This window comes from Nansenia antarctica (assembly GCF_963989245.1).
Source record: "Nansenia antarctica genome assembly, chromosome: 4".
Lineage (NCBI taxonomy): Eukaryota > Metazoa > Chordata > Actinopteri > Argentiniformes > Microstomatidae > Nansenia > Nansenia antarctica.
This window is the reverse complement of record NC_137689.1, coordinates 16,944,607-16,972,219: the sequence shown is the minus strand read 5'-3', so window position 1 is coordinate 16,972,219 and position 27,613 is coordinate 16,944,607. Positions and strand designations below refer to the sequence as shown.

General features: G+C 42.1%; 1 protein-coding gene across 1 annotated transcript in view; it reads left to right on the top strand.

Moving 5' to 3' along the window:
* pcxa (pyruvate carboxylase a) overlaps nucleotides 1-27,613 on the top strand; it is a 60,331-nt gene that overhangs the window by 2,312 nt on the left and 30,406 nt on the right. Inside the window, exons 2-10 of the mRNA XM_080529782.1 lie at nucleotides 1,459-1,604; nucleotides 1,772-1,956; nucleotides 3,881-4,046; nucleotides 4,548-4,693; nucleotides 4,828-4,945; nucleotides 5,319-5,470; nucleotides 13,320-13,438; nucleotides 19,203-19,365; nucleotides 26,606-26,788. Coding sequence (XP_080385908.1) covers nucleotides 1,463-1,604; nucleotides 1,772-1,956; nucleotides 3,881-4,046; nucleotides 4,548-4,693; nucleotides 4,828-4,945; nucleotides 5,319-5,470; nucleotides 13,320-13,438; nucleotides 19,203-19,365; nucleotides 26,606-26,788 — 1,374 coding nt within the window. The 5' untranslated portion in view covers nucleotides 1,459-1,462. The remainder of the gene's footprint in view (nucleotides 1-1,458; nucleotides 1,605-1,771; nucleotides 1,957-3,880; nucleotides 4,047-4,547; nucleotides 4,694-4,827; nucleotides 4,946-5,318; nucleotides 5,471-13,319; nucleotides 13,439-19,202; nucleotides 19,366-26,605; nucleotides 26,789-27,613) is intronic.

Here is a 27,613-nt window from a genome sequence, read left to right as displayed (position 1 = left end):
CAAGTGAACTCATTGGACTTCCCAGAATGTATAGAAATCGGTTTGTTTTAGCCTACTACTAACTTGTTACTTATTTATAGGCATGACTGTCTGACTGTTTGATAGTGAACAGAGCTAAAATGGTTGAAGGATCAAGTGACTGTAGTTGGGGACAGGACTGTGCTATATTCCTTAAACATCTCTTACAACCTATTACACAAGAGGAATGTCCACAAGTATCCTCTTTCAACTCATTCAGCTCAGAGACTATTGTTTGTAGTTCTCTCTGCTTACCTTTTGTGCCTTTCCTTCTGCTTTGTATGGAAGTGATGGCTGGTAGTTGAGGCACAGTCGCTGCTACCAACTGCCCTCAAGATCATTGGTTTGTTTTTTTGAACCTTAGACTGTTTTGCTAGACTTGTGCAATTATTTGTTTAGTTTTTCGCCAATATTGTTTGATTATAGGCTACATGAGTCATACAGAAGTCAAGTTTGTTAAACCTTTATCAGTGAAAGTCTTACTGGCAGTGTATGTGCCCTTGTGGTTTTTATCACTTGGTTTGTTTTAGTCTTTAAGTACCATATCCATGCCCTATTGTTGGATGGTTGTGCATGTGACTACATTCCCATACATAACATAACTTGCTCTGTAGAACTGGTGATCTGACACCATAAACGTAGCGATTGTTAGTGTAAGTCCTGTTAGAAAGTTCACTGCAGCTGGTCTGCCATAGGCCCTATAAGCCAGTACAGTCTTTGAATATTCAGCAGGGTTTGGATTGATATGTGGGCTAGCAGTTGGGCATGCAATCATTTATATTTAACTTTTGTTAGTTCATTTTCAATTCCTTTTGCCCTCTTGTTTACTTTTGAGCTTATTTGGAAACAGGCTAAACCCCTTTCCCTGGCTGACATTCCTTTGCAGCCCTCTGGATTGGAATGTTTCATTTTCTACATCTATCCCCTCTGCCTCTCATGAGTCTTTGGCCCCCTTGCTGTGTTCAATCACAGTGACTATTTGTTCAGATGAAAATGTTCATCCATTTATTTTTCCTCCTCTTTTACTGACCTCTTCATACTCTTGTCATCAGTATCGGGTTTGTGGCCTTGCAGATGCCTGAGGTTAAAGGGCAACATGTCCTAGCGTGTCAGCCTGTCCCTGCATTTCATTCATGAAATTCTTCTTCTGTCTGCAATTAGGCTAAAAGTAGTGTACTGTTGCTTGTCTGTTCTTATATCCTCCCCCCTTCCAGGATATAGCCTAGATTGAGTGCACGGATATAGTTTAAGTCACTTACAGGTACAGAACATTTAGAAATAATTTGATTGATCCTATTTGTCATTCAACTTGGTCAGCACATGGAGGAGAAAATAAAGGAAGAAGGTTTTTCCAGGACACAGATGCTATTGCATGCATGGGCAGTTAATGTATTCCATGATCTAACACTTTGCACTGTTGTTTCCCCCCTGTCTTTCCAGTAAGATGTTGTTGCAGGTTGGGAGCATGCGTTCCACCCTGGGGCTGCTGGCTCTCCGGAGAGCATGCTACCTGTCCCGTTCCTCACACACCTCCCCCAAGGCTCTGGAATACAAACCCATCAAAAAGGTCATGGTGGCCAACAGAGGTACAGTTATTCCTCTAACCCCTACCCTACTTTTTTAGGCAACACCAGGTGTTTAATTACATTTCTCACCATGTACAATAGGCCTACTCCAGACATCTCCTCGGTGGGTGAGCTGACTAACTGCTGACTAACTGCTGACTAACTGCTGACTAACCCCACAATCTCAGGTGAGATAGCCATCCGGGTGTTCCGGGCCTGTACTGAGCTGGGGATCAGGACAGTGGCTGTGTATTCAGAGCAGGACACGGGCCAGATGCACAGGCAGAAGGCAGATGAGGCCTACCTGATAGGAAAGGGCCTGCCGCCCGTTGCGGCCTACCTGGACATTGCTGACATCATCAAAGTGGCTAAGGTCAGACATGTGAACCTGCATGAACACCTGCATGCATTAATATTTTCAAGTGAACGGATTGTTTAACCTTTGCTGCACCAATGACAGCAGCCTTTGTATTGGGGATGTGCCGGAGTCGGTATACTCGTATTAGTTTTCATTAGGGATGCACCGAAATGAAAATTCTTGGCCGAGGCCGAAGCCGAATTTAAGGAAACACTTGGCCGAATACCGAATACCGAATACCGAATGTGTATCGGCAGTTTTTAATTTTATCATTGCATAAACTAAATACATTTTGCTTTTTATTCATGCTTCTCAAAGAAAGAAATTGAGATTGAAAAAAAAGAACTTTTATATATAACTTATTATAACTAATTATCGTGGGATTTAATCTCTACTGCTTTCCAGGGTTCAAGTTAATGATATTCATGATTTGTCTCTACATAGGCTTCAGAAAGTATTTAGACCCCTTCACTTTTTTCACATTTTTGAATAGATTTGCCATCAATCCACACACAGTACCCCATAATCTAAGTAAAAACGTTTTTTAATGTTTGCAAATGTATTAAAATGTAAATACAGAAATACCTCATGTACATAAGTATTCAGACCCTTTGTCACTCTTAAAATTAGGTCAAATGCTAAATGTCTTCAACAAGTCATTCAACAAGTTGAATTGAGTCCACCTGAGTGTAAGGATAATAGTTCATGTTATTTCAGAATGAATATCTTTTGTTTTTATAGTCTCTGGTTTGCATAGAAACCACCGCATGATACAGCTGCATGTCATAAACTCGTGTAGAACAGCTGGGAGTCTGAATATGTTTTCAACAAGGCAACAACTCTGCTTCTCACTCCAATTTTAAATTGAGCTACGACTGCTAAACTAACTAGCTAGATGAGTGTAAGGTTGCGTTCGTAAAGTCGCTCTGAGAGCGCTGGAGCGCACACTGGGCCCGACGTCATAGAGAAACCGAGTCATTTGATTGGACGAGAGGCATTCCACGAGTGCTGATCGGATTTCCTGAGTGAATTTACGAACGCAGCCAGTTTTGAAAGCGCGTCGCCTCGCGCCGCGCGCCTGTTGAGAGTTATATTTAATTGTATTGCGTCATCAAAACACGGCCACTATTCGGTGGTAAACATTCGGTGTTTTCACACATTCGGCCGAATACCGAATGTGCTTTATTTTGCGATATTCGGCCGAATACATTCGGTGGCCGAATGTTCGGTGCATCCCTAGTTTTCATGTCCATATCTGTTTAGGACTTTATTGTTATATGGGGATAATACTGGTGATCAGACAACCGGCAGTGCGATTGAATTGCTTAAATTGATGGGGGGGGCGCATTGTGTGCAAGTCGAGGTGCACCAGTCAGTCAGAACCGATATTAGTGAATGCCAGTCACCATTCCTCCTGAGACATTCTTGTTATTTATAACGCATGCATGTTTCATGTATCTACTGACACACAAAATCGAATATGAATAATTTTATTTATACTTATATTACCACAATTTCGGACGGTATGCGCTTCACGCTGAGATAAACACAGTCTGCTGGAACGGCAGGTTGTCTGCTGGCTTCTTTCTTCTTTCTACCGTCTGTCTGAGGTGAAGGAGGCGATATGGGGGAAGAAGGAGGGCGCAGCGTACAGTTCAATGCTCTGATCCAATCATGGCAGCAGGCATCTCCCATTGGTTTACAGAATCTTTAACTAGCCAATGGCATTCCTTTTTTTATGGAAAGAAATCCTCTACAATTACGGATATTTATCATATCCATAAAATTACCAAAATCCGTAATGAGTTGCGTTTTTTCTTTTTGCGAGTTTTCGAAGTCGGCACACCCCTGATTCTTATGGCAGCACCGTTTCATTGTTCATAATGTCACTTATGATGTTTTGTTATGTCGACGTCATATGTTTTGTTTTTACTCGTAGGAGAATGATGTGGATGCCATCCACCCTGGGTACGGCTTCCTGTCTGAGAGGTCAGACTTTGCCCAGGCGTGTGTTGATGCTGGGTTGCGCTTCATAGGCCCTGCCCCTGATGTGGTGCGCAAGATGGGGGACAAGGTGGAGGCCCGGGCCATTGCCATCCGTGCAGGTAGGCAAGACAGCTGCCACTCACACAGTCATGCCCTGGCTCCTTGGAGGGGTTAATTATTTGTGTATATAGCTGGGCACATCATCACCATATCCGCTTGTTAAGTCTGACGTCAAAAGTGACGTTTAGCCATTTCCGGGGTCAAACCAGAAATTCCCCGCACCAGAGTACCTGTGAACTACAGCGGTAGAATGACAGTTTAATCGTTTTTTAGACTCTGATCTATTCATACAACAAGGGACACGGCACTTTCCCGTTTTCTCCATATTGTCAGGGTATTTGAGCCTCGGAAAAGCGCTATATAAATATAATTTATTATTATTATTATTTCTCCATTTCGAAGACAGCGCCTCAGCCAACTTTGGCCCCGGAAACACGTCACGACTTAACAAGCGGATTGCATGTTGACATTGTCATTATTAAAGTGGGCAGTTTGGATACCGTCAAAGCTAAACTCAGTGGCTATATAGTCTACCACATTCTGTTTGATTATCTGTGCAGGAGTGCCAGTCGTACCAGGGACAGACGCCCCCATCGCGTGCCTACAGGATGCCCAGGAGTTCGCCAACAGCTATGGCTTTCCCATCATCTTCAAGGCTGCCTACGGTGGCGGTGGCAGAGGAATGAGAGTGGTCAAAGAGTACGAGGTGAGTGGAAGGTTTGGGGTGTGTGTGTTCAACATGCTGAGTGTTGTAATTTCCCAGTGAAAAATAAATGTTAAATAAAATGAGCAATGGCTGATTATTGGCAGATTTATTACCCATTTGGTTGATGTGTTTAGGAGCTGGAGGAGAACTATCAGCGGGCCTACTCTGAGGCCCTGGCTGCATTTGGGAATGGGTCTCTATTTGTGGAGAAGTTCATTGAGAAACCGAGACACATTGAGGTGCAGATCCTGGGTGAGTTTGTACTGTTAACCAACCACCATTACGGCAGACCTTTAGCCACCAAGACCGCTTTGCGATGCAAAAACACGACTGCATAACCAAGTATACAGACATGACCTTCTAGACCTGCCTAAATGAGTAACGGGACTGATTGGCCAATTTACGGACACCTGAATGTAGAATGATAGAGAGGGGAACAGAAGGGAGGAAACATAACAAGGACACCTATGTGGACGTAACAGTTCATCACCTTCGAGTGGACAGTTTTTGAATGAATTCAGCTAGATGTCTGAGTAATACTGTTTGATTTGCTCCACTATTGTTCCTTGTAGCCTTTGAATGTGTCTGCATAGATCTAATGGGATTACTGGGTCTGCTTTCTCAGGTGATAAGTATGGTAACGTTATCCACCTGTACGAGAGGGACTGCTCCATCCAGAGGAGGCACCAGAAGGTAGTGGAGATTGCCCCGGCTACACAACTGGACCCCCATCTTAGAGACAGACTCACAGCTGACTCGGTCAACCTGGCCAGATCGGTAAGCTACTTGATCATAAGAATTGCGGGAGCCAAAAATAAAATGTCTCTTCTCTGTCCAAATGCTCATGAAAAGACACTGTATATCAAACAGGTCCTGGGCATGAATCTCTGAGAAAAATACCTGACTGTTGCTGAAGTACGTCTACTAAGTCACCATCTGATGCCTGATGAATGACATTTAAGAAACCTCCTCTTTGCTCTACTCCTTTTATTCCAAACTTAGCAAAGCATCTCCACCCTGGGTGTTCTAGTCTTTATCTGTCTGGCCTAGCAGGTTTTTAGAGCTATTCGGCACTTTTTTGTAGGCATAAATGGCATAAAAGGAGGACTTTGAAGGCAGTAGCCTCAAAGCACAATGCCTTTGAAGTCACTTCCAAACCTCTGAGCCCTTACTACATAGGTTTCCTCCACTGTTTTATTGTTGAGCTCAGAGAGACAGTGCAGATGAGTTCATGACCCTTTAGAGGATTGTAAGCTGGAGAGCAGAGTTAGAAAGGAATTTAGAGAAGGAAAGGGAGCTATTTAGAGGAATAAAGCTGTAATAAGGGGATAAAGACAGGATCAAAGAAAAAGAAAACATGTGCTTTCACCAATGCTGAAATGTAACCTGCTGGTGATCAACAGGCACACTAGATGGCAGCATTCAACAACACAGATAGTGGAGGAGGCCTGGAGCAAGATTGTCAGACTGGCACTCCTACACATAATAATGAACATTGCTGTAGTGCTGTTGACATTTCCAGTTTGCCGAATTCCTTGATTGCAATTAACATGAGATGTGTTTCTTGTTTGGTGGAAACAATTACTTGGATCTGGGAACAATTAGTTGGGACAGTGCCATTTTAATGATTTCTCATCCTGTTTGATAAGCTTATTAGATGATGTGTATAGATTGTGCGCCTGTCATATGCACCCTTGAGCTAGCTGTCTTGTCTATAGTGTGCAGCCTTGGTGTCTCACACGTCGTTTCATTTGTCTGTTTTGAGAAACGAAGAGGCAGGGAAGAGACAGTGTGTCTATTCAGAGGTGCGCCGCAGGTCCAAAAGTGGTGGGGAGAAATTTGTATGCGATTTCTGTAGGACCCAGACCGTTTCATGATTATGTGAAAGGATAGATGATGTTAAATTCACACTCTGACAACGTGCAACAAACCTATACTTATACTTAAGCTGCTAGAGCAAACATCCACAAGTCTCAGTGTGGGTAGGTGTACCGTAGGTGGTGCTGAAACAGACAGCACAGTATTCCATCTGAGAAGTAGCATGTTAGTGCGTATGTGTGTTATCCACATTTGGAGACCAATAGTCCAGAGCCTTCTCATGTGGCAGGGCTGTACTCAATACTGTACCATCAGTTATATAACTTTCACATGGGTGATCAGCTCCATCCAGGGCAGCAATGTTAATTTGAAACATCCACCATCAGTTCAGGGTGATTGTACTAACAGAAAGGCAGGAGTTCATTTGTGACCTGTAATATCTACCTGGAAAAGTCAACCTTGGGGCGAAATGTAAATGACTGAATATTGATTTGAAATATTTATCTTGAAAGCGATGTCTTGGGGTGAAACATTCCACAAAGGTTAGGACTAGACACGTTTACCATTAATTATGTACCAGTCCGGCCTTTCTCCAAAACTAACAAGTGTCTCCAGTTATGCTTACATTCTGCAGTTTATGATACAGGACTTCCATAGCCTATTCAAATGGTCCAATTGCGAGATTCAATTCTAAAATTGTCAATTCTAAAACAAAAGGTTTTTCAATTAGTGCATCTGTCTCTCTCGCTGTCTCTCTGTCCTATGCTTTCACTTGCCAGCAAATACTTTCAACAATGCTGAACTACAGATAACTCGCATTGGCACTTTCTCTACACATTTCCCTATCAGCATGTATTATCTTTTATTTATTTTTATAGCCCTTTTCAGCATGTAGGCTATAAGCTGTTGGATGTACTTAGCTCTTACCCACAGATTTTTCTGAGGATGATATGAAATCCAAAGATGTGGTTAAAGATATAGTGGGGCCACTGGAGAGGCCAGTGTTGATGCGTGTACAAATAGAGATGTAGGAGTGGGAAGAAGGAGAGTGAGGATCACAAAACAAGTATATATCAAATTATTAATATGCTCTTATGATATTAATGAATTACATTGAGACAGCTTGTTACATTTTTGGGGGCATTATTGAAGTTTGCAAACAAAAAAAAAGATCCATTCATTGCTTACAGTAATGTAGTTGAGAGTGCACCAAAATGCAGTTTCTAGCTGTTGAGCTGGAACAAAATCTACTGGGGAAGGAATACATGGGTTGTGTATGACCCAGGTTATGGTACCCAGCTTCCTTCAAAACGTATTCTAATGTTTTTTGTCGGACACGATTGCAGATCATGAGCAAACCTGTCAAAGAAAGACTGGCTATGGTGTGGGTGACGTGACGTCACACGGGAGGGTGTGTGAGTGGGTGGGTGGGTGGGTGGGTGGGTGGGTGGCTGTATGGGTAGATGGAATTCATGTTAACTCTATCGCTGCCCAAAAATGCTGTGGCAGATGCCAGTGTGTGTGTGTGTGTGTGTGTGTGTGTGTCAGGGAGAGAAGAAAGATGGCTTGAGTGCTTGTTGGCTGATATTGGGGATCCCCACTGTAGATGACCCACTGTTGAACTGCCTGGACTTTCATTAGTCCACTCAGACCGACACCGTGGTGACCAGCTACTACGGTACTCCATCTGCTCTGTCAATAGTTTAATAGACTAGAATATATGAGTATATTAGTGTGTGTGCATGTGTGTGAGAGAGAGAAGGGAAAAAAAAGGGATATGAGGGAGGCATACCGTAGACAATTCCTCTCCTCCATCTGTTCTGTCATATGGCAGTTTGGAGTGAAGACGAGCCAAGATGAGCATAACATTTAACTACTCTTGCACTCTACAAACCTGCTTCCCTGAAGAAACCAAAATGCTTTGTGGTACTGTAGTTCGATTGCCGGCCATTTCCAGATGAGCACATAACATAGATTGAATAAAATATGTTAAATCTCTATGGAAATATGGAGTATCACCAGCTTTTTTTTTTTTTATGTCACAGCGATTTTCTATTTAGCATTTGATTAAAAAAGCAAGATTATTATGCCAGAGGATATGGTTATTTCAAGTGTAATCTTATGGATGTCCCTCATGTAAATTAAGTTCTGCTTGCAGTCGTATACCCATAACATATCAGCTCAACAGACAAGGACGACAAAGATCAGTTATTTTCAACAAATTATTTTATGTTTTTCGACCTACCATACTTTGCCCTGCATCAGTAATAGAACATTGAAGCATTTTGTCTTGTTTTGGCTCTACACTCCACTGGAAATCAAACAATTACTGTTAGCTTAAAGGTGAGACTTTCAGCTTTTGTCTGAGGGTATTTGTGCACACATTGGTTTCACAAGGACCCAAAACATACTGCTAAAACAACTAGAGAGATTCTCAGGCCTAAAAAGTGGAACGTTGTTGACTGGCTAAGTTGGTCTCCAGGGGGGTATTCCACGTACATTGATTAGTACATTTGCCCTGGTTTGAGCAACTCCCGATTGGGATTCAAGCCTCAAGTGATTCCTCGAATTAGAATCAGCCTTGTGCCATCAATGTTCACGCAAGTCCGGTTTGGAAAGTCTCGCTTTGCGTGCGCACGAGTTATAAGCAGCACAGAACAGATGATTGTTGAAAAGAAAAATATTGCTCACAGATCAAATGCGTGCGTCATACTAGCCCCTACTTATTGCTTTATTTAAACATTTTAATAAATGAACATTCACTACTGTGGCTATATAAGCAGCAGGCTACCCACTATCAGATCGTCAAGATGACAGAGTGGTATCATAGGGTCATATAGGGTTCTTTTGAGGCATGGGTTCAAATCCCGCTTCTGACATACACTTTTTACTGCATTTCGTTGCCTGATGCTTGTACTCTGCAATAACACAACTGACATAACTACAATGTAGTAATGATTCTTCTAGCATTAAAACTGGGCCCTCAATTTGGCATAGATTACTATTTCTTATGATTACTGATGGATAGATGATTCACTTACTTAGACAGATGTATTTATTGTAAATCGAATTGTATGAAGGCTTCTGTCAAATGTAAATAAAATAAAAAAATAATAATAAAAAAACATTAAATTAAAGTCTATCTATCTATCAAGCACACTATCAAACTATCTATCAAAATATAAAATGATCTATCTATCTCGTAAAAGGTGGGATCTAATATTTCCAAAAACACACTTGACGGAACTGTCGTTTGTGGTTTGGTTTCCGCCCGTGAGACATGTTTGACCCACATCTAACTTAAACCAGACCGTAAACCTGGTCACTACTACTGGTAGGTTTGTTCTGAGGGATTGGTTGCATAGCAACGCAACAGCGAATTATTTCAGCCACATTCAGGGAACGGAACTAACGATCTGAAAAAAGCGAATTATGAAAACAAGCCTGAATTATCTGTAGGCTAATCGAGTTTCGTGGAATACCCCACAGATTTAAATATTATTATTGAACATGCATTTCATTTGCTGAGGAGACTTAAGGCAAAATGTCCTCAAACAACTGAGGATGGCTGCAGTACAGGCCTGGCAAAGCGTCACCAGAGAACATACTCAGCGTCTGGTGGGGGACAATGGGTCACAGATTTCAGGCAGTTAATGCATGCTGAATAAAAGATAAATCTGTCCCATTACATTTGGGTACCCTGAAATAGGGGGACTATACATAAAAACAGTTTTTAATGGTGAAACTGTTTTAATACATTAATATTTAATACATTTAGGGATAGTTCATCCAAATAACAAAATCACATATTTGGTTCCTTGCCCTGAAAGGAGTCTATGAAGAAGGACAGGCTGGTTATGTTTCTGTCACTAATCTCTAACTGATGACATATTTGGTATTTAGTGTATTTAGTGTACATAAATGCCATCAAATAGAAGCTGAGAAACTCGACTTCAACCTCGAAAGTAATTGTCTGATTTCAAAACCAAACTTTTAGAGTGTACAGCCAAAGGAAGAAAAAAATGCTTCACTGTCCCAATACTTACCTAGGGCACTGTACTGTATGTCAATGGGATGCCTGAAGAATGGGCCAGCACAGCTTTGAATCCCCCGAATAAGCTAAATACCAGGGTGACATGTGCTTTTGAGTAGAAAAGGGATTTGAAATGTGAAGTAGAAATGTGAATGTGAAGTTAACTTTCAATGGAATGTTTTAGCTAAGAAATGGTTGTCATTTCTGTTCTTGAATGTATGCCGAGCTCAAGGGAGGAAGTCCTCTGTGGTTTAGTATTTCTGCAATTGGAGTGTCAGTCAATGGAAGCAACACAGAGAATCTTCGGAAGAAGGTTCGGAAATAAATCAGAAGAACTCAAACAGTGCTAAAGAAAAAGACAATGTCTGTGGTAGCCATTTTATATGACATTTTATGGTAGTGGTTTCCATGGTGACCGCTCTTCTCAGTCTCTCACACACAGGTAGGAGTTCACAGCCGTGACAAATTCTCCTATTATGCTTTCTTTTGTTCTTACTTGTTCATGCTTCTCCTTATTACACACACGGGCACACACACACACACCATTCACAAGTCAACCAACGATTACCGGTATATACTTGACATACTTTGTTTTAGAATAGATATGCTTACATTAAATCATGTCATGTCCTTAGTGATGCCATTAGAATTTTCTCCTCTCTCTCTCTCTTTCTGGTCTACTTTCCCACTCCCTCTGTCTTTCCTCCTCTATACCTGTATGAAACGCCATCTGCTCCTTTCCCTTTCTAATCAAACCTCCCTTCCACATTTATGTCAGTGTGTCTGCAGTGGTGCTGTACTGTATGAGACCCAAATGGCCGGTGGTATTCAGGAACACCTGCTCCTCCCTGTCTTTCCTTATGTCGATCACATTCTGAACAGTTCGCAGTAGCAGAGTAGGTAGTGGATAAGCATACCAAACACACAGAATACAGCCTGTCCTATGCAAAAGTAGGAAAATCTCTTACAATATTTTTGAAAATAGACCCAAACAGCAGGTCTCCCATTTGGCCTATTTTGGTCTACTATTTTCTGCAGAATGTAAAAAAAAAAAAAAAACTGCTACTAACCCTGTTAAGTCTATAAAGATTCAGATTCAGACAACTTTGTTGATCCCACTGGGGGCAATTCATTTGTAGCTTACTCCTCATTCAGACACCAACAACATACAGTACAATATTATGTCAAGCACAGTTCAGTATACAGACAACCTTAGTCATGCTACAATACGTGGTGTATATACACTATCTGTCTATAGTCTGTCTGGTCTCTATATACACTATCTGTCTATAGTCTGTCTGGTGTATATACACTATCTGTCTATAGTCTGTCTGGTCTATGTAGAGTGGCTTGAACCTTGTCTGTGCAAAGTTCCGTTGGTGCACATGGTCTCATATGACTGAATGTGAATGGATCAGATTGCCTGCCTGGCAGAGACGGAGTTTGGAGCGAGGGATGAGTTTCAGTGATAAATTGGATCAGATTTCACTGAGTTTTGGCTGGCACTATCTCCAGTCCCTGCAGCACCGTGGAGGGGGAAATGGTCTGATAAATGATATCCTGCTGCTTCTTTGGCTGAGCTCTAGAAGGGCTGTCATTTATGTAGACAACCCTGACATTCATAACTGTAATCACAGTCCGGGATCACTGTCTTGCAACCTTCTGTCGATATTTTCTGTAAGTCTCATAATCCCTTTAGTAGATGTTGTTGTTGTTGTTTTCTTTTGGATACCTGCAACTGTTTTTGTTTAAAGAGGTTTATTCATCATGAGTAAGTTGATGCTCTCGGGACACAACTTGGAAACTCTTCAAACTGAATGGGAGAATGTGCAAACAGGCTTAGTCATACAGCTACAACAAAACTGTATATAACCACATATACAAAAGAATGACTGACTGGCTCTGTAGAAAAACAATGAATTGTGAGCTATTAAGCTTAGGGCTGGCATGGAAATTGTACAACCGTGTAACTGTTGGTTATGGAGGAAGACTGTGGGGTAAAAAAAACTAATACGCAGTACAGGCCTGGCAGAGTGTCACCAGAGAAGATACTCAGCGTCTGGTGGGGGACAATGGGTCACAGATTTCAGGCAGTTAATGCATGCTGAATAAAAGATAAATCTGTCTCATTACATTTGGGTACCCTGAAATAGGGGGACTATGCATAAAAACTGTTTCTTAATGGTGAAACTGTTTTAATACATTAATATGTAATACATTATAGGGATAGTTCATCCAAATAACAAAATCACATATTTGGTTCCTTGCCCTGAAAGGAGTCTATGAAGAAAAGAAGGACAGGCTGGTTATGTTTCTGTCACTAATCTCTAACTGATGACATTTTTGGATGACATAGAAATCAATGTCCTAAATTTGTATGTTTGAGATGTTATACCCAAATCATCAGAACCTCTCTGGAATCACATTACCATGACATTTCAAACATTCTAATTTAGGTACATATTAGCAGAATTCTACATTAGCAGAATATTAGCAGATTGAACTCCAGTCCTTGTCAATTGATTGCTGACAAGCATGGAAACAAATATGTAATATCAACTTTATCTCCATCTCTTTCTGCCTCCAACGCAATACTTGATTGTTCTGGCTCTCATGCGCTAATGTGTCAATAGAATAGTGTCCAACTTTGTTTGATAAATAGTAAAGTGTAATGGTAATATTGAAAGAAATTGCATAAAAGCGTAGCAGCAAGGACACTGTAGCCTACATCATTGTGCTTCTGACTAATGCATTTGTTTTTCTGTGTCTTTCCAGGTGGACTATGAGAATGCTGGTACAGTGGAGTTCCTGGTGGATAAACATGGAAAGTACTACTTCATCGAGGTCAACTCACGCCTACAGGTGGAACACACTGTTACTGAGCAGATCACAGAGTGAGTCACAGCTGTTACCTGGCATTAGCCTGTCACTTCCCGGACAACCTACAAGTCCATCTCACGTGTCTGGTCCATTTACTTGTCTTCTAATGTCTCCTGTCAGTAAGGTTTAGGAATGCCCTTTTGTTGTCCCATCTGTTTCAGATGGTTAGGGGATAACATAAAGGTTGGGTTCCCATGCCGTCACCTTGTATCTTCTACTTTATTTTTTGCCTTTATAAACACTGGCCCGGAAAAGACTGTAGAAGCATTATATAAACAATCTCATCTATTTAGATTAAAGGCCCACTAAAGTGAATATTGGCATTCCAGTGTTTTGGTTAGAATTTTGGCTTCACCGAATCAAATGATCAGATATGAAAGATTCTGTTTCTGTCGTTTTCTAGTATGTAAAAATCTAGCCCTGCTATTCTCTCTCAAATGCTCTGTTTTAGATGGGTGATTTAAGGGGTTATATGTCTGTTACCACGACCAGCTTATGTTATACTCCAATAGACTGCGTGCTCTGGGTAGTAAAAATCTATGAATTAAAAACCAATTATATAATTTGTTTGCATTTGACATCCCTTCAGCAACGACTGTTACAAAGGTAAGAAAACGATGTAGCTGTAGTCCTGTTGTTTGAGCTAACACAGTGTTGCAAGCTAGACAAATTACTTGTTTGCTAACTGATCTTAGTAGAGTTGCTAACAATTTAATTTCAAATTTGCAAGCATCACGCCCAGTCAATCTTGCAGTCTGCTGGCTTGAGAAATTGTGACGAGCAAAAAAGTTACATCTTGCTTCTTTGGTAGCGTTTTAATTGGAAACAGTTAAAGTATGTTACCTAACATTTACCCAGAAATGATTTGATATTGAAATCAAAGTCACTTTCAAATAACCTTTTAAGAGGTTAGGTAGGTAGGTATTGAGCCAGTGAGTGAATTTGCTAGGATATTCTTTCAGAAATGCTTAAAGGTTAGGGGCGAATTGGCTCTTCAACTTAAGCTTGTTTGAACAGTTAGCAACAAAGCTGAGCCTCAAGGAAGAAAAGGAAAGTCAGACGGCAGACACAAAGAGAGGAGACGATAAGGAAATGTTGTCCTATGTGGCGGGGCCATTTAGAATGTTTACTTTGGATACGACCAGAAATCTGTCTTGTGCGTTCACTCAGAGGTGAATAACTGACAATAGTCATCCGCACTTATCAGACGCATTAAAGGTAATTCACTGAATCATTCAGATGGATGAAGGGAATGCAGCATCCATTCTAAGTGCTCTATTGTTGTTTGTGCATGCGCACTCACTCTCTCACAGCCACACGCCACACATACATTGATTTGTATGTTTTTTTGTTGGTTGTTTTGCTCTCGATTCCTGGAACAGGCTTCTTCATTTGTGCATGTCTACTTGCGTGGAAGGAACGAAGGTTCATTCATTATAGATGTCCATCTTGTTGCATGAAATTGGAACTGTCAGACTGCAATTGGCATTCTGCAGGAGTGCCGTTCTGAGTGATTGGGTCTGGAAATGCATATGACTGTAATGCACTTGATTCTTATTTTGTAACTCTCCAAAGGAGCATGCATGCCATGCCCCAGGTCATTTTCTCTTCTGCTAGTGTGTTGAATCACCAAGTATTGCGGGACAAGACAAACTCGATCTTAATACTGCTCAAGTATTGGAGTAATTACTGCTCCCGTATTAGAGTAATTAAGTATTAAGTATACAGAGTATTAGACTACTGCGTCTGACTGGCTGTCTGCCTCTGTATCATGACTTACAATTGGTTACAGTGATTAAGACCAATTACGGCTCCCTTCTGTGTTTCTCTGCAAGTAAAGTGGTATAAAGACTCTCTGGGAATGGCCGTGACATTCTAATGTATTCTTTCATTGAACTTCATGGATTACCCTCCCCCAGATTCTGATGGCTCTTCTTCCTCTGTTCACATGTAGCCTAATGCATTTTTCTAATTTCAGTCAATGTAGACGTGTCATTTTCGGTGCATCCACTCTCTCCTCTTCTTACTCTGCTTCACTGTGACATAACAACCACTCTCATGAAACTATCTTTACAGCCAGGAGGATTGAGCAATGGATGGGCTGTGCTGTTTCCTGTCCCTTTCCTTCTATGTCTTTATTTTAATTGAGACCTCTTGTGACTCCCTTTTTCAAGGGAGCCCTGCAATACAAATGGTACAAATACATAGGATACAAACAAGAAAACCCTAACCCTAAATAAAAAACAAACAAACACAAGTTACAATTTCATACCAAACATGAACACTCCTGTAACCAGGTCCCTAAAGTGCGACCTAAAATGCCCAAGCAGTACTAGTCTAGTTTCAGTATCGCTTAGTGTCCGTTCCACTTTTTCGTACCATACTCAGGGTCTTAATATTTAATTCTGAGCTTCTGAGGTATCTTTGCACGTTCTTGAGAATACAGGGTTCTCCCCAAAGAACCTTGGAATAGGATGTTGTTGTTGTTGTTTTTTAGATCGGGCGATTAGTTATTCAGGTTACTAGTGTCTCCTCCCCTGTGAAGCGGCAGCGCATGGGCTACTTTCCATAATTAAGAATAGTCCCAGAAATAAGTGTTTGGATACAAATGTGCAACAGCGGTGTCACAATAAGGTGTGCTGCAATTTGTAAAAGACTAGGATCAAGTATGTCCACCCCAATGGACTTGTTAGTGTTTATAGTAATTAAAGCATCAAGGACTTCCCACACTGTGAACTGTTTAAAAGAAAACCTTTGATGCCCTGTATTCACCAAACTACTACTAGTGATCCAGGCCAGTTGACAGTATGTAGGTAGGTAGGTATGTATGTATGCCATATCACCTGACTGCTTGCCAACAGCAGAAGAATTGTACATAAAAAAAAATATCCAGCAGAAATTAAATGTTGATTAAAAGCATAATCTATTCCCTTTTGCCTGTAACAGCACCAGCATCAGTCATGATTTGATATGTGATGGGGCAGTATGGGGGCAGGACTGTTTCACTATTTTACAAAATGTAGCTGGGTCTCCATCATTGTCGAGTTTGTATAGTGGGTAGATTTAGCCTCCCTGAACGTAGCACCTATTTATCCGTTTTCTAAAAAGTAGCCAATCAGAAGTGGAATCAGTCTGTCTAGCTTTGTCCCAGGCCCCATTTATTTTTTTCATAGTTTCAGACAGTTCAGGTGTAAACCAAGGATTTGTTCTATCTTTCACCCATAACCTCTTATATGGCACATGTTTATCTGCAACAGAGTTAAAAACATTTTTTTAAGTGGGACGTCTGGGTGGCGTAGCTCACTAAGGTGTGTAGGATCCCTGCCTGGTTCACTTCTGGCCTTCGACCTATCCTGCATGTCATCCCTCCCTCTCTCTCACCCATCCTTCCTGTCAGTACCTTCTGTCTCTATCCCAGTAAACCAGACATGCCCTAAAAACATATTTAAACCAATAATAATAATAATAATAATAATAATAATAATTTGAAGTAATCAAGAGCCAACTCAGATTATATACTTTCAGTTAGGTTAGACATCCTTCTCTCTTCATTTCCACCACTCCAGTTGCTCACACTCACACCTCAATGCAGTGTGTGTGTGTGTGTGTGTGTGTGTGTGTGTGTGTGTGTGTGTGGCTGTCTGTCCCTGACCCTGTAATGGGTTTCTAGTCACTGAATTGTAGCTAGGTTGCAGCTGTGTGTTTAGAGAGGGGTGGGAGAGGTGAGAGAAGAGTGCTAAACTGGAACACAAGCATGTGGAAAGCTTGTCAGCCGGGTGGTGGGCGGGTTGGGAGGCTGGTTCAAAGATGACCTGGATCTTAGCTGTGGTAGAAGGACTGAGTTTCTCCGGAGGGAGAGGGGCATCATTTTCATCCACACCGGTGCCACATGCCGCCTGGCATCAGCAATTAAAGTGGAATAGGAAATTAGACAGAATATATTAATCCCTCCCCTTTCATTCCCACAACTCTCTGTTCTCCTTTCCCCTTGCTCACTCTCTGTCTCCCTCTCCACCCAGCTCATATCACATCAGTCTACTATGCTCTGTCCTCCTCTTCTCTGATGTGTGTGTGTGTGTGTGTGTGTGTGTGTGTGTGTGTGTGTGTGTGTGTGTGTGTGTGAGAGAGAGAGAGAGTGACGCATCACAGCAGTGTGTCTTTGTGTTGTCAAAATATGTAACAGAAATGTGAAAGTAATCCAACCCCTGATCCCAAGTGATCCCACCGCATGAGCCTGTGACGGCTAATCATTTATATATTTTTTTAAAGTTTAAAACGTTGCTAATTGCTGAGGATCAAAATACTTGTATTCACTATAGATTAAATGTGTAACACGGCATTGTGTCAAATGTTGAACGTACCAGCAACTGAAAAAAATAAAAAAATAAATCAAAACAATAATCAGAAAATGTAATTATAAGCCATTACCTGCAAGCAGTGTTATGGTCTCTGCTAAATGCTTATTATACATGAGATGCACTAGGCCTTAGAGAACATGCATGCTGTTGTTTTATTAGCCTTGTCCTATCAATATTATCTGTTCTCTCCAGGACTTTCCACATATGAATTGTGCTGTCAATTTAACCATGTACGTTTTCCCAAAGCGAAACAGTGTCTTATTCTTTGCATATCCAATTTCTCCAAACATTTTGTCAGTGTGAAAGACATTCTGTCACCTGGATACATTGGCAGTATTCAGGGCTTTAGGTAGGCTAAATGTACTTTGTCTCAACATTTTGCCTGCATTTGTGAATGAGCATAATTTGCAGTGTTTTTTTTATCAGCTACATCCATTGATGCAACAAACAAAAGCAGCCATAGACACTTTGTTCACTTAATAATTGTTGTTCAACATTATTGATTCCAGTACAGCGTTCTCCCTTCTCCTTATGGGTAAGCCTGAGTTCTGGCAGAAGAGAGATGTATGCATTATGCATTATGTATATACTATATATCTCCTCTATGAGAACATTCCTTTTCTCCATATACACTTTTTGTGATTTAAAAGAAAAGGGGTGTTATTAGTTATTAGGTAGGAATAGTTGTGCCATTAAGCATTTAAAACGTACTCCGTCATATTGTCAGGAACTCAAAATATTATCAGACAATACCATTTTCTGATTTGTCTCACACTGCTAATACCGAAACTGGATGTCAAGAAACATTTCTGTAAAATTGTCCTGAAGGTTTTTTGAATATAAAGTATATTGTACAGTGTGTTTCTGTGAAAAAACAAGGAATGGTTTTGCAGTGTGAGTCTTGAAGGATTTATATTTTTTATATATATTTTATATTCTTGCCTTTCCCTAGGCAGGTCTCTCTGGACCAGCTCTTTCTGTCTGCAGTCATACCTGACTTGGTGTCAGTTCTCTCTCTTACCCTGAAGACCTTTTCTCTGCTCTGTTCCCTTCAGACTGAACCCCCACCACCTCTCCCTTTCCCCCCTCAGATTTCTTTTTGTCAGGTCTGCTGAAGGTGTGTCATGAGTCCAATGTCACATTCTGAAATGGGAAAGGTATTGGAGTGTGAACTCCTCTTCCCATCTTAAAATCAGTTGTGAATGTCATCACACTGCTAGTTTACCGTATGTCTGTGAATGTCATGAGGTATCTGAAGTGTCCATCGGTATAGTTGGAGGCATCGAGGTATAATGATAAACAAGTTCTGTGCAAATCTGTTACAACTGTAGGCATGTCAGAGTCATAACCTTAAACATAACGCTGCTATGAAAATGTACAGGAAAAATGCATTCAATCTCTCTTCTCTCTGTCCTATCAGTGTGGACCTGGTTCATGCTCAGCTGCGTGTATGTGAGGGGCGTAGCCTGCCAGAGCTGGGCTTGAAGCAGGATAAGATCCGGATCAATGGCTACGCCATCCAGTGTCGTGTGACCACCGAGGACCCCGCCCGTGGCTTCCAGCCTGACACAGGGCGACTTGAGGTAGGCCTCTCACTTCTGTCAGACCACTGCTGACTCCAACCACTCTCAGCTGACAGCCGAGTGACTGACCAGCAACTCGTTTTGTTTCCCCTCCTATACGTTTCCATATTAGGATTGTATCTTGTGTACAAAGTGTTTGTTTTGTTGATGGTTGAGATCAGCCATGTGTTCCCTCGGGAGCTCTTTCCTAACATTTTCTTTGTTTTAGGGATTAATTATTGAACAGTCTCTTTCGTTTGACACTTACTGTAGGTCTCGAGTCAACCCAAAATTCCCCTCGGCCCCAGCTGAAGATTGTGTATTCTGGTCCCCGTGGTCTTTCTGATTAATTCAGAGCTGGATTTTCTCTTGATGTGTTAAGAGCTCAGCCTCTGAAGTGCACAAAGACTACCCTCGGGGGTCTGTCTACCTGAGCAGCTAACCACTCAATTACCAATCTTAAGGTCAATCTCTGTGTACCACAAACCCTGGCTCTCACTTGTATTCTAGTTTCCATTCCAGATGAGTGGCCAGTTCATGTCGGGCGATGTCAGACACAGAGCACTGCTGGTGTTGCATCTCAACCTCTAACAAAAAGCATGAAATGGTAAAGTGTCGTAAATTAATATAAACAAAAGGTACATAAAGGAGATAGGAAAGTGATATTAAGTTATCTACCACAGCGCAGTTAAGGATGCATCAAAGTTATCTTCTTTTTAAACATTTTTCGACTTCTAACCTACACAGCCCCTTTCGGAATCTGGAAGGAGCAACAAAGTTAGGCGAATAGGAGTTCTGAGAGCCGCATCGTTATTGTCCACAAGGGAATTGGGAGATATTAAAGATTATTGCAGAGATCAGTTTAGATGCAGCAGGTGACTGATAGAGAATAAAGATGGATGAGTGGATGCATTATGGATGTGTATGAACTTAAATCAATAGGTTGAGGGTGGAGAAAGGTATGAGAGATGCATGTGAATGTTTCAGTGCTGGTCAGGGACTGGCTGGCAGATGAGGTATACAAAGATTCTCCTTCCTCCCCTCTACTTTGAAAGCAGCCTAGCTTTTAGCTTTCCCCTGACTGCATCTCTGTGAAGCAAGCCTCCAACAATATTTTACCAGACGTTGTGAGAAAATTAATAAATAAAAATGCATTGTAAGAACAATGAGGAAAAAAAGACGAAGAGAAAAGCTTAACAGCTACTCGTAAATGTGACATCTGGTAAAAATGGGGAAAGGAGGGAGGGTTTGTTTTGGGATCTTGCCTGCTGTTTTAGTGTTTTAGCAGCTCAACTGAAGACGAGAAGAAATACGGAGAATGCATAGTATAATACGCTCCGACAAAAAATGTGGTAGCAAAGGAAACCGAGCATCTGTTGAATTGAAAATCACTGTAATTGAGCCAGTTTACTGTTTGTTTTAGGCTTTGAACAGCTCATTTTAAATTATATTAATATGACTCAGAGTCTTCTGCAGTCTGTGTTCTCTCTTGGCGGGTGGTAAATGAAGTAACTGGAAATGGTAGACATTTTAAAATGTTGCCACGGAATTGAAAACTAGCCTTATTGTTATGATCACTTCATTGTCGCCGCCATCATTGATATCATAATCTTCACTGTGCGCTTGTTATCCATAATGCCATGATGGATGTTGTAGTTATGCATTCCATTCTGTTTTTAATGCTGCCTGCTCTATCCCATCTGCTGATGATGTGTTGGGGGCCAGCAATGATCTCTCCTTTATCATCAAGAAATCTCAACTCCTGGTATACAAGGCCTACTCCACACAATTCCCCTAGCTCACAATCACATCTTGGATACACTCATACCACAAGGTCAGGTTCATTGAGGTGCAAGCCCATGCCAATACTTTCATTGCCTGTGATTTGAGATTTGCCAGGGAATAAAGGCGCAAAGCCGGGCTTTCCATTTGTATTCTGTATCAGGCTCTTGAGTTGCCCTATGAAATATCATTGGGAGGAGTGCCAGGATATTCCCAAGGAAATACTTTATAGAATGGAACACGCTTCTACATTCTAGGCAGACAACAGGATTAGTTGCAGCCATTCTCTAAACATGCAAAGTGTGTTCCTCGTGGCTGGCCGCTATCTATGTGATACGTCTCCTCTGAGACAAGTTTAGAGTTCTCCCTGTGTACACCAGCTGCTGGATTACCTGGTCTGCAGTTTCAGGAAAATATATACATGACTACTTAAACATCTTGTCTTAATGTTTTAGGGAGTCCATGTTTTATGTGCTTTATTTATTTAGCCGGACACATCATTTTTCTATAAGCCGTTCCATTAGGACTGCACCTCAGCCCACACCATGTCACCATGTGCTATATGGGGAGTGCATGTCATAAGCCCCCCCAGACCCCTCTACTGCTGAATATGTAGAAGAACCTGTTCTCATCCTTTGGGGGGCACATATTTGAGGCCATGTACTGAACAGAGCCTCGTCCCAAGGAATAATTCTAGGTGTGACAACAAAGTGCAAACAGTACAATTTATTCATGAATTGAGTGCGACCCTGAACGACTCCAGGTACCCCCCCAGACAATCCTTTGCCCTCAGACACACATTTTATTTTTGCACAGCTGCCTAATAACATTCCCGGGCATAGCAGAATGACTTGTCTGAAAAGGTTGTCCACTTGTCAGTTTTGCAAAGGGGCTATTTTTCTGTTGAGTAGTTTTTCTCCGGTCTGTTAAGAGCCCCTGTTGAAACGTTTGAATATATAGCCCAGCCGCCTTTGCCGGACCTCATGATTGTTTCATTTTTTCACTTGTAACCCAAGTGGTGCCCTGTTGGCTTAAATGGCCTGGTGCCCAGCATTAGACGGAGAGGGCGGGTTCGAAAGAGTCTCGACGTCTCGGCTGCACCCTGCAGCCAGGTTTAGTACAGCCTGCCGTAGGAGTCTCGTATATCCTGTTGTGCTGTGGTTGCCTCTATTATTCCTGCCTTGTGAATGTGCAAGCAGCTGACCTCAAACCACTACATTGAGGTTATATTAGAATAGGAGATGATGGATGTGAACATTTCATGTCCTTGAGTTTGTTTGGTTTTCTCGGCTGCAATATTGATGCTGTCACCGAGCAGAGAGATGGATGTTTCTTGTCCCTCCTTTCTCAGTTGCCATTAGTGCCCATACCAAACGCGTGTAGCTAAAATTGTCTCTCAGAGTGGGAGTGTTGAAGTATTGATGGTAGAGAGGAGCTATTTGGTTCCTGTGAAAATTGAAAGTTCACACCCCAGTCAACCCTCACATCAACATTCCACTGGCTACAAACAACTATTAAAATGGTTACTGTAAGAAATGCCGTGCACCCACTAGATTGACACATCTACAACATGAATACCCCTCCACACATTCTTCTCTGTACAGTATGTGTTCTACGGATCTTCATGAGTGTACATTATGAATGTGTAACCTAGTATTGCACCCCCCACACGGCACCTCCCGTATGATTCTTCTGGACACAGTAATGCGTGTTAAACCTATATAGACTGCTCTGCTTAGACAGGCACTCATACAAGTGTCTTTGAGGAAAGTCCCATCTGTTGTTGAATGTTGATATGGCAAACTGAATAACCACTCTGGAACAAGATATGCCACTGCTGCTCGACATGAAATTGAAAATCTCCCAATTTGCTGATATGCTGAAATGGATATGATTGCGCATCCCCGCCCCTTAGCCCTTGCTCCTCACCTAATAAAAAACCAATTCACTCTAACTATGATGGACATTCTATTCCTTATGAAAAATGTGCTTCTACCACAACCCGCCTGTATCTATTTTGGAAGTAATAAAATCATCCCTGACTCTCCAGTGTTTGGTAACCCATCCCCATTTACCATGTCTTTCCCCTTCCCTCTCCGACCATAATATCAGCCTCCCCTCTATCCTTTCCTCTCATCCCCATCTTCAGTTTACCCTCGTTCTTCCTATTCTTTTTCTTCCTGTGATTCCTACTCGCTCCTCTAACCTTGTCTAGGGCCTACTTCCTCTAATTTTTCTATTTTATTTTGCTCTCCTGAAAATAATTTCCCTCTCCTCCTCTCTTATCTCCCTCCACTCTGTGTCGCTTCATTTCCCTCTTCCATTTTCTTTCTCCTCTCCTCGCTGTCTCACTCTCGCCCTCTGACAAATGCATTTAGTTCCAAACAGGATTTCTCCTCCTCTCTGTACGTGTATGGCTTCCTCTCCCCTCTGCATTCTCCCTTTTCTGCTTGACATTTGCTTTTCTCACGTAATTCAATTCTCCCCTCTCCCTCTGCGCATTCTGTTTTGGTGTTTGTTTCAGCATTTGTTTTTCCAGCAACTGTCAAGCTCTCCTCCTTGTGCCCATATTATGTTGTCCTTTACCCTCTGTTCACCTGAGGTCTCTCCACCTTAGAACAGTGTTATAACACCTGATGAGATTCTCCCACACACCTTAGCGCCCACGGTGACCCACAACTATTACCCCACCTCTCTGACTAATGGACAACCTAATGAGATGAGTGCGAGTCATTTGTGCAAGGTCCTACTTTACGATGCTTACCGTTGCTGCTCGTTCCAGAGGACGGTGCTTTTTAAGCTCTCTGCCTTAGCCTCCCTCCCTCCCCTCCTCTGACCCCTCCATTTCATTTGAGATAGATTTAATGGTCATATTTGATACCGCAGCCGATTCACAGCTCTGATCCATGACTCATTACACCGTCTGTTAACGGTTCATTAGTACGTCCTCTGTCTCAAACAAGGCCACGCCAAGATTTGTGTGTATCTACCGCATCGAGAGAGCTGTCGGCAATGTTTTTCTTGCCTTAATCTGTAATAATTCATAATAATGTTGCTTTCAACTGTAGTGTCATTGGCAAGCCTCATAGGGTTTGTCATGGGTGTGCTGTCTGTGCTTTACCATCTGAGAAGAAATGGGGAGAGTAGTGAGAGTGGCAGTACAATATGAGCAGAATGTTTCTCCCAATGTCCTAATTGCTGAACAGCAGCTGTGGTGCATTGCTGCCATGTCGCCGTGATTTGTTCGATCCATTAAAATGTGTGAGGGACCGAACGCTGCGCTTTTTACCAGGGTGCAGCTAAAATGCTCAATGATGGGAGATCAGAGGGAAGTGTTCACATGATGCACTCGTGAGAAGTGCAAAAAAACAACAACAACAAAATTGCATTCTATCCAAGTGCTATCCTTGTTAGAAATGCAGCAGAAAATATGAGACGAGTCCAACCTTGATTCACTAGGTTCCTTCTTTGACCATTGTTAGGTTTGTAGTGCAGCTGCTATAGTGCCCTCTCCGGTGTCTGATATTGATGCAGGTTGTCGGAGTAGCGCACTCATCCCGTGTGCCGCGTTGTTCAGTTGACATGCTGAACATGTCTGTTGTGTGGTGTACCACCCGTCTCAAGTGAGCGAGTGAATTCAACAGAGCCGTGTAATGCATTTTCTAGTTCTCTTTGCTTGAGCAAAACCCATGGTTGAACTTGTCAAACTGACAAAGTGTTTGAAGTTATCCTCTGAGTGAGAGAAGCTGGTAGGTAAGGGACTACGCACCCATGGTGAAGGAGACAACTGCTGTATGAAACCTTTGTTGGGATTGACTGTTTAGCGGGTCGATAGACGGAGGGATTCTCGAGGCTGAAGTGTAGTGAGGATGCTGTGGTACATACTTGACAGGTTTAGGCTGTGGGAGAATGAGTGGAGGTGTGGTGACCTACTTCTGAGAAAAGGGTGGCTGTGTCTAATGAGGGGGAGGGGTTGGGGAGATGGATTGGCAGGCCGCCATCTTTTTTCACCCTGTTGCCGTGGCGACAGAGGTTGAGCCGTCACACTTGGATCCTGACAGAAACAGGAGCACGTTCGCCACTCCTGAACCTCCCTCCCATGGCGCCTTCACTCCCTGAACACATCCATTTAGACCTCTGATCAGTTTATTCTCCCAGACACAGAGATCGTACAGACACACACACACACACACACACACACACACACACCGACACACTTTGAGTCAAGCCCCAAAGGCATGAGCCATTGTACTGTGGGAGCTTCATTGGACAACATCCAGACTTCTTTCTAGCAGATAAAAGATGTCACCCTGTGGCTCAAAGACGAGGCTTGTTTGTTTTTCTGACATTGTCTGTCTCCATCTCCAATAGTAGACCCTGCGATAATAACTGAAGTTGGAAACCACTAAATTAATCAGTTACTGTGCAATAGCTACCGTCTGATAGATTGTCAACTCCCCTTGTAGTAGCAGTAGCTGTCTGATTAGGGCATTTCCTGCTTACCGCTGACTGGTTAGATATAAGGTTGAGAGGATGTTCGATGTGAGAAGGTTCATGAAGCGTGGCACCGGGGTGGGAGCAGAACACCAGTGGGATAGATCACATAAGCCCCACCAGCTTCACAACACGAGGTGTGGTGCATGTGTTATGCTCGCGCTGCTGGTTGAAGTGTATAATTGTGGTGAAAGGCTCCTCTGCAGAGATTGTTCTGATTTCGAGAGTCTTCCCTGCAGTGACTCACAATGGGGTAACAGTGGGAATGGGGTTAACAGGGCTTTAATCCCTGTTCTGGGCGGCAGATGAAGGAAGACAGAAGGGGCTTGGAGGATCAGAGACATTAAACAGTGTTTTAATCATACTTTTGGTTCAGTTCAGGCTTTTCATTTTCAACATGTTATGTATGATCTTCTGAATATGTGCATATGGACCTCATAGACTAGGTGGTTGACTCAGTACTTGATATTATATTCCATAATGGAACAAAAACAGTGTTGGCACTATCTGCACATTAAGACCATGTTTGGACGATGCCATGTTTCACTAGTATTGTTGGAAGCCTATTTTCAGGGGACCTGCTGATTTGAAGGCTAGTTTTGTCTATATCTCCTCTGTCGTTTTACAGTACAGAGTCCAAGACTAATAGACTTCCCCTCTTATTGCGTCGAAAGCAACCTTTTAATTTGGAACTCTAGTTTATTAACATCCTGTTTTTGTTTTTTTTAATAAAAAAAAAGACTTCAATCAAATCTGCCTTCCAACGAAACGTGTCTTTGAAATTTTAATTGGACCATGAATTGGTGGTTGTTAAAAGATACCAGCTAATTAAACATCTGCAGTATCACAGTAGGGACTACTGCCAGCTAATTGAGTGAATAAACCGACATGAAAGTTTGAACAAGGGTTTTAAGACTTTTCTTCTATCTGTCCTTGTGACTTTGCATGGTCTAACTCCTCACTGTTGTCCCCCCCCACTCCCCAGGTGTTTAGGAGTGGAGAGGGCATGGGCATTCGGCTGGACAGTGCCTCTGCATTCCAGGGAGCAGTGATTTCACCCCACTATGACTCCCTCCTCGTCAAAGTCATTGCCAGCGGGAATGATCTGCCCGCAGCTGCGGCCAAGATGAACCGAGCGCTGGCAGAGTTCCGTGTTCGTGGCGTCAAGGTAAGGGTCATTAACTACGTCGGAGCGCATTTCATTTGTCATGTCACCAAATATGCCCTTTTTTTATGCCATTTCAAAAAAAATATTTAAAAAAATGGTTATAAAGTAAAAAAAATAATATATATATTATGAGGAGAATACATTAAGAATGAAAGAGTTATCAGAGAACCTCCTTAAAGTGGTTCTTTGAAAGGGCTCCATTTTTACTCCCACCTAAAACTGTCTTGATGTGCCATTACAGAGTCTAGCAGTCAGACATGTTTAACACAAGGTCCTTAGTAAGGAACAAGTGGCTGGGGGGAGAAGTGCTGAAAGTGGCTGTAGTCTGGAGAACGAAGAGCATGAAACACCTCAGAATACACTGAAGTGAGCATTGGGAAGCGCCGGGAAACAGTGACGAAGGCCAGTCATGCTGTCTTTGCCTGAATGTGTTGCCTGATCAATGGCATTTTAAGTGCTCTGCCTCTTGGCTGCAAGGCCTCTGTGAAATTGGCTGCCGGATTACCAGTCATCCATAGACCCTTGAAATATACTGTATTGTATGAAATAAGCAAAACGGGAGGTACTAAATTACGTTTTTCTTTCTACCCGTCGAACATATTTTAGTGGTCAATTATTTAGTAGCAATGGGAAGTAGAGGCTAATTATCCAGGCGATGGGGTGGCTCGTGTGTAGGCTCGTGTGTAGGCATGTGACAGTGGATGAAACTGTGGCACATGAGAAACATGCAGACTGGAGACTTCTTTTAGAAATTGAAAGAGATGGTAGTTATTGTAATGAGGAGAGGCAAATCGCAGGGATTTTCTTTTCACAGCAGCATCAAAG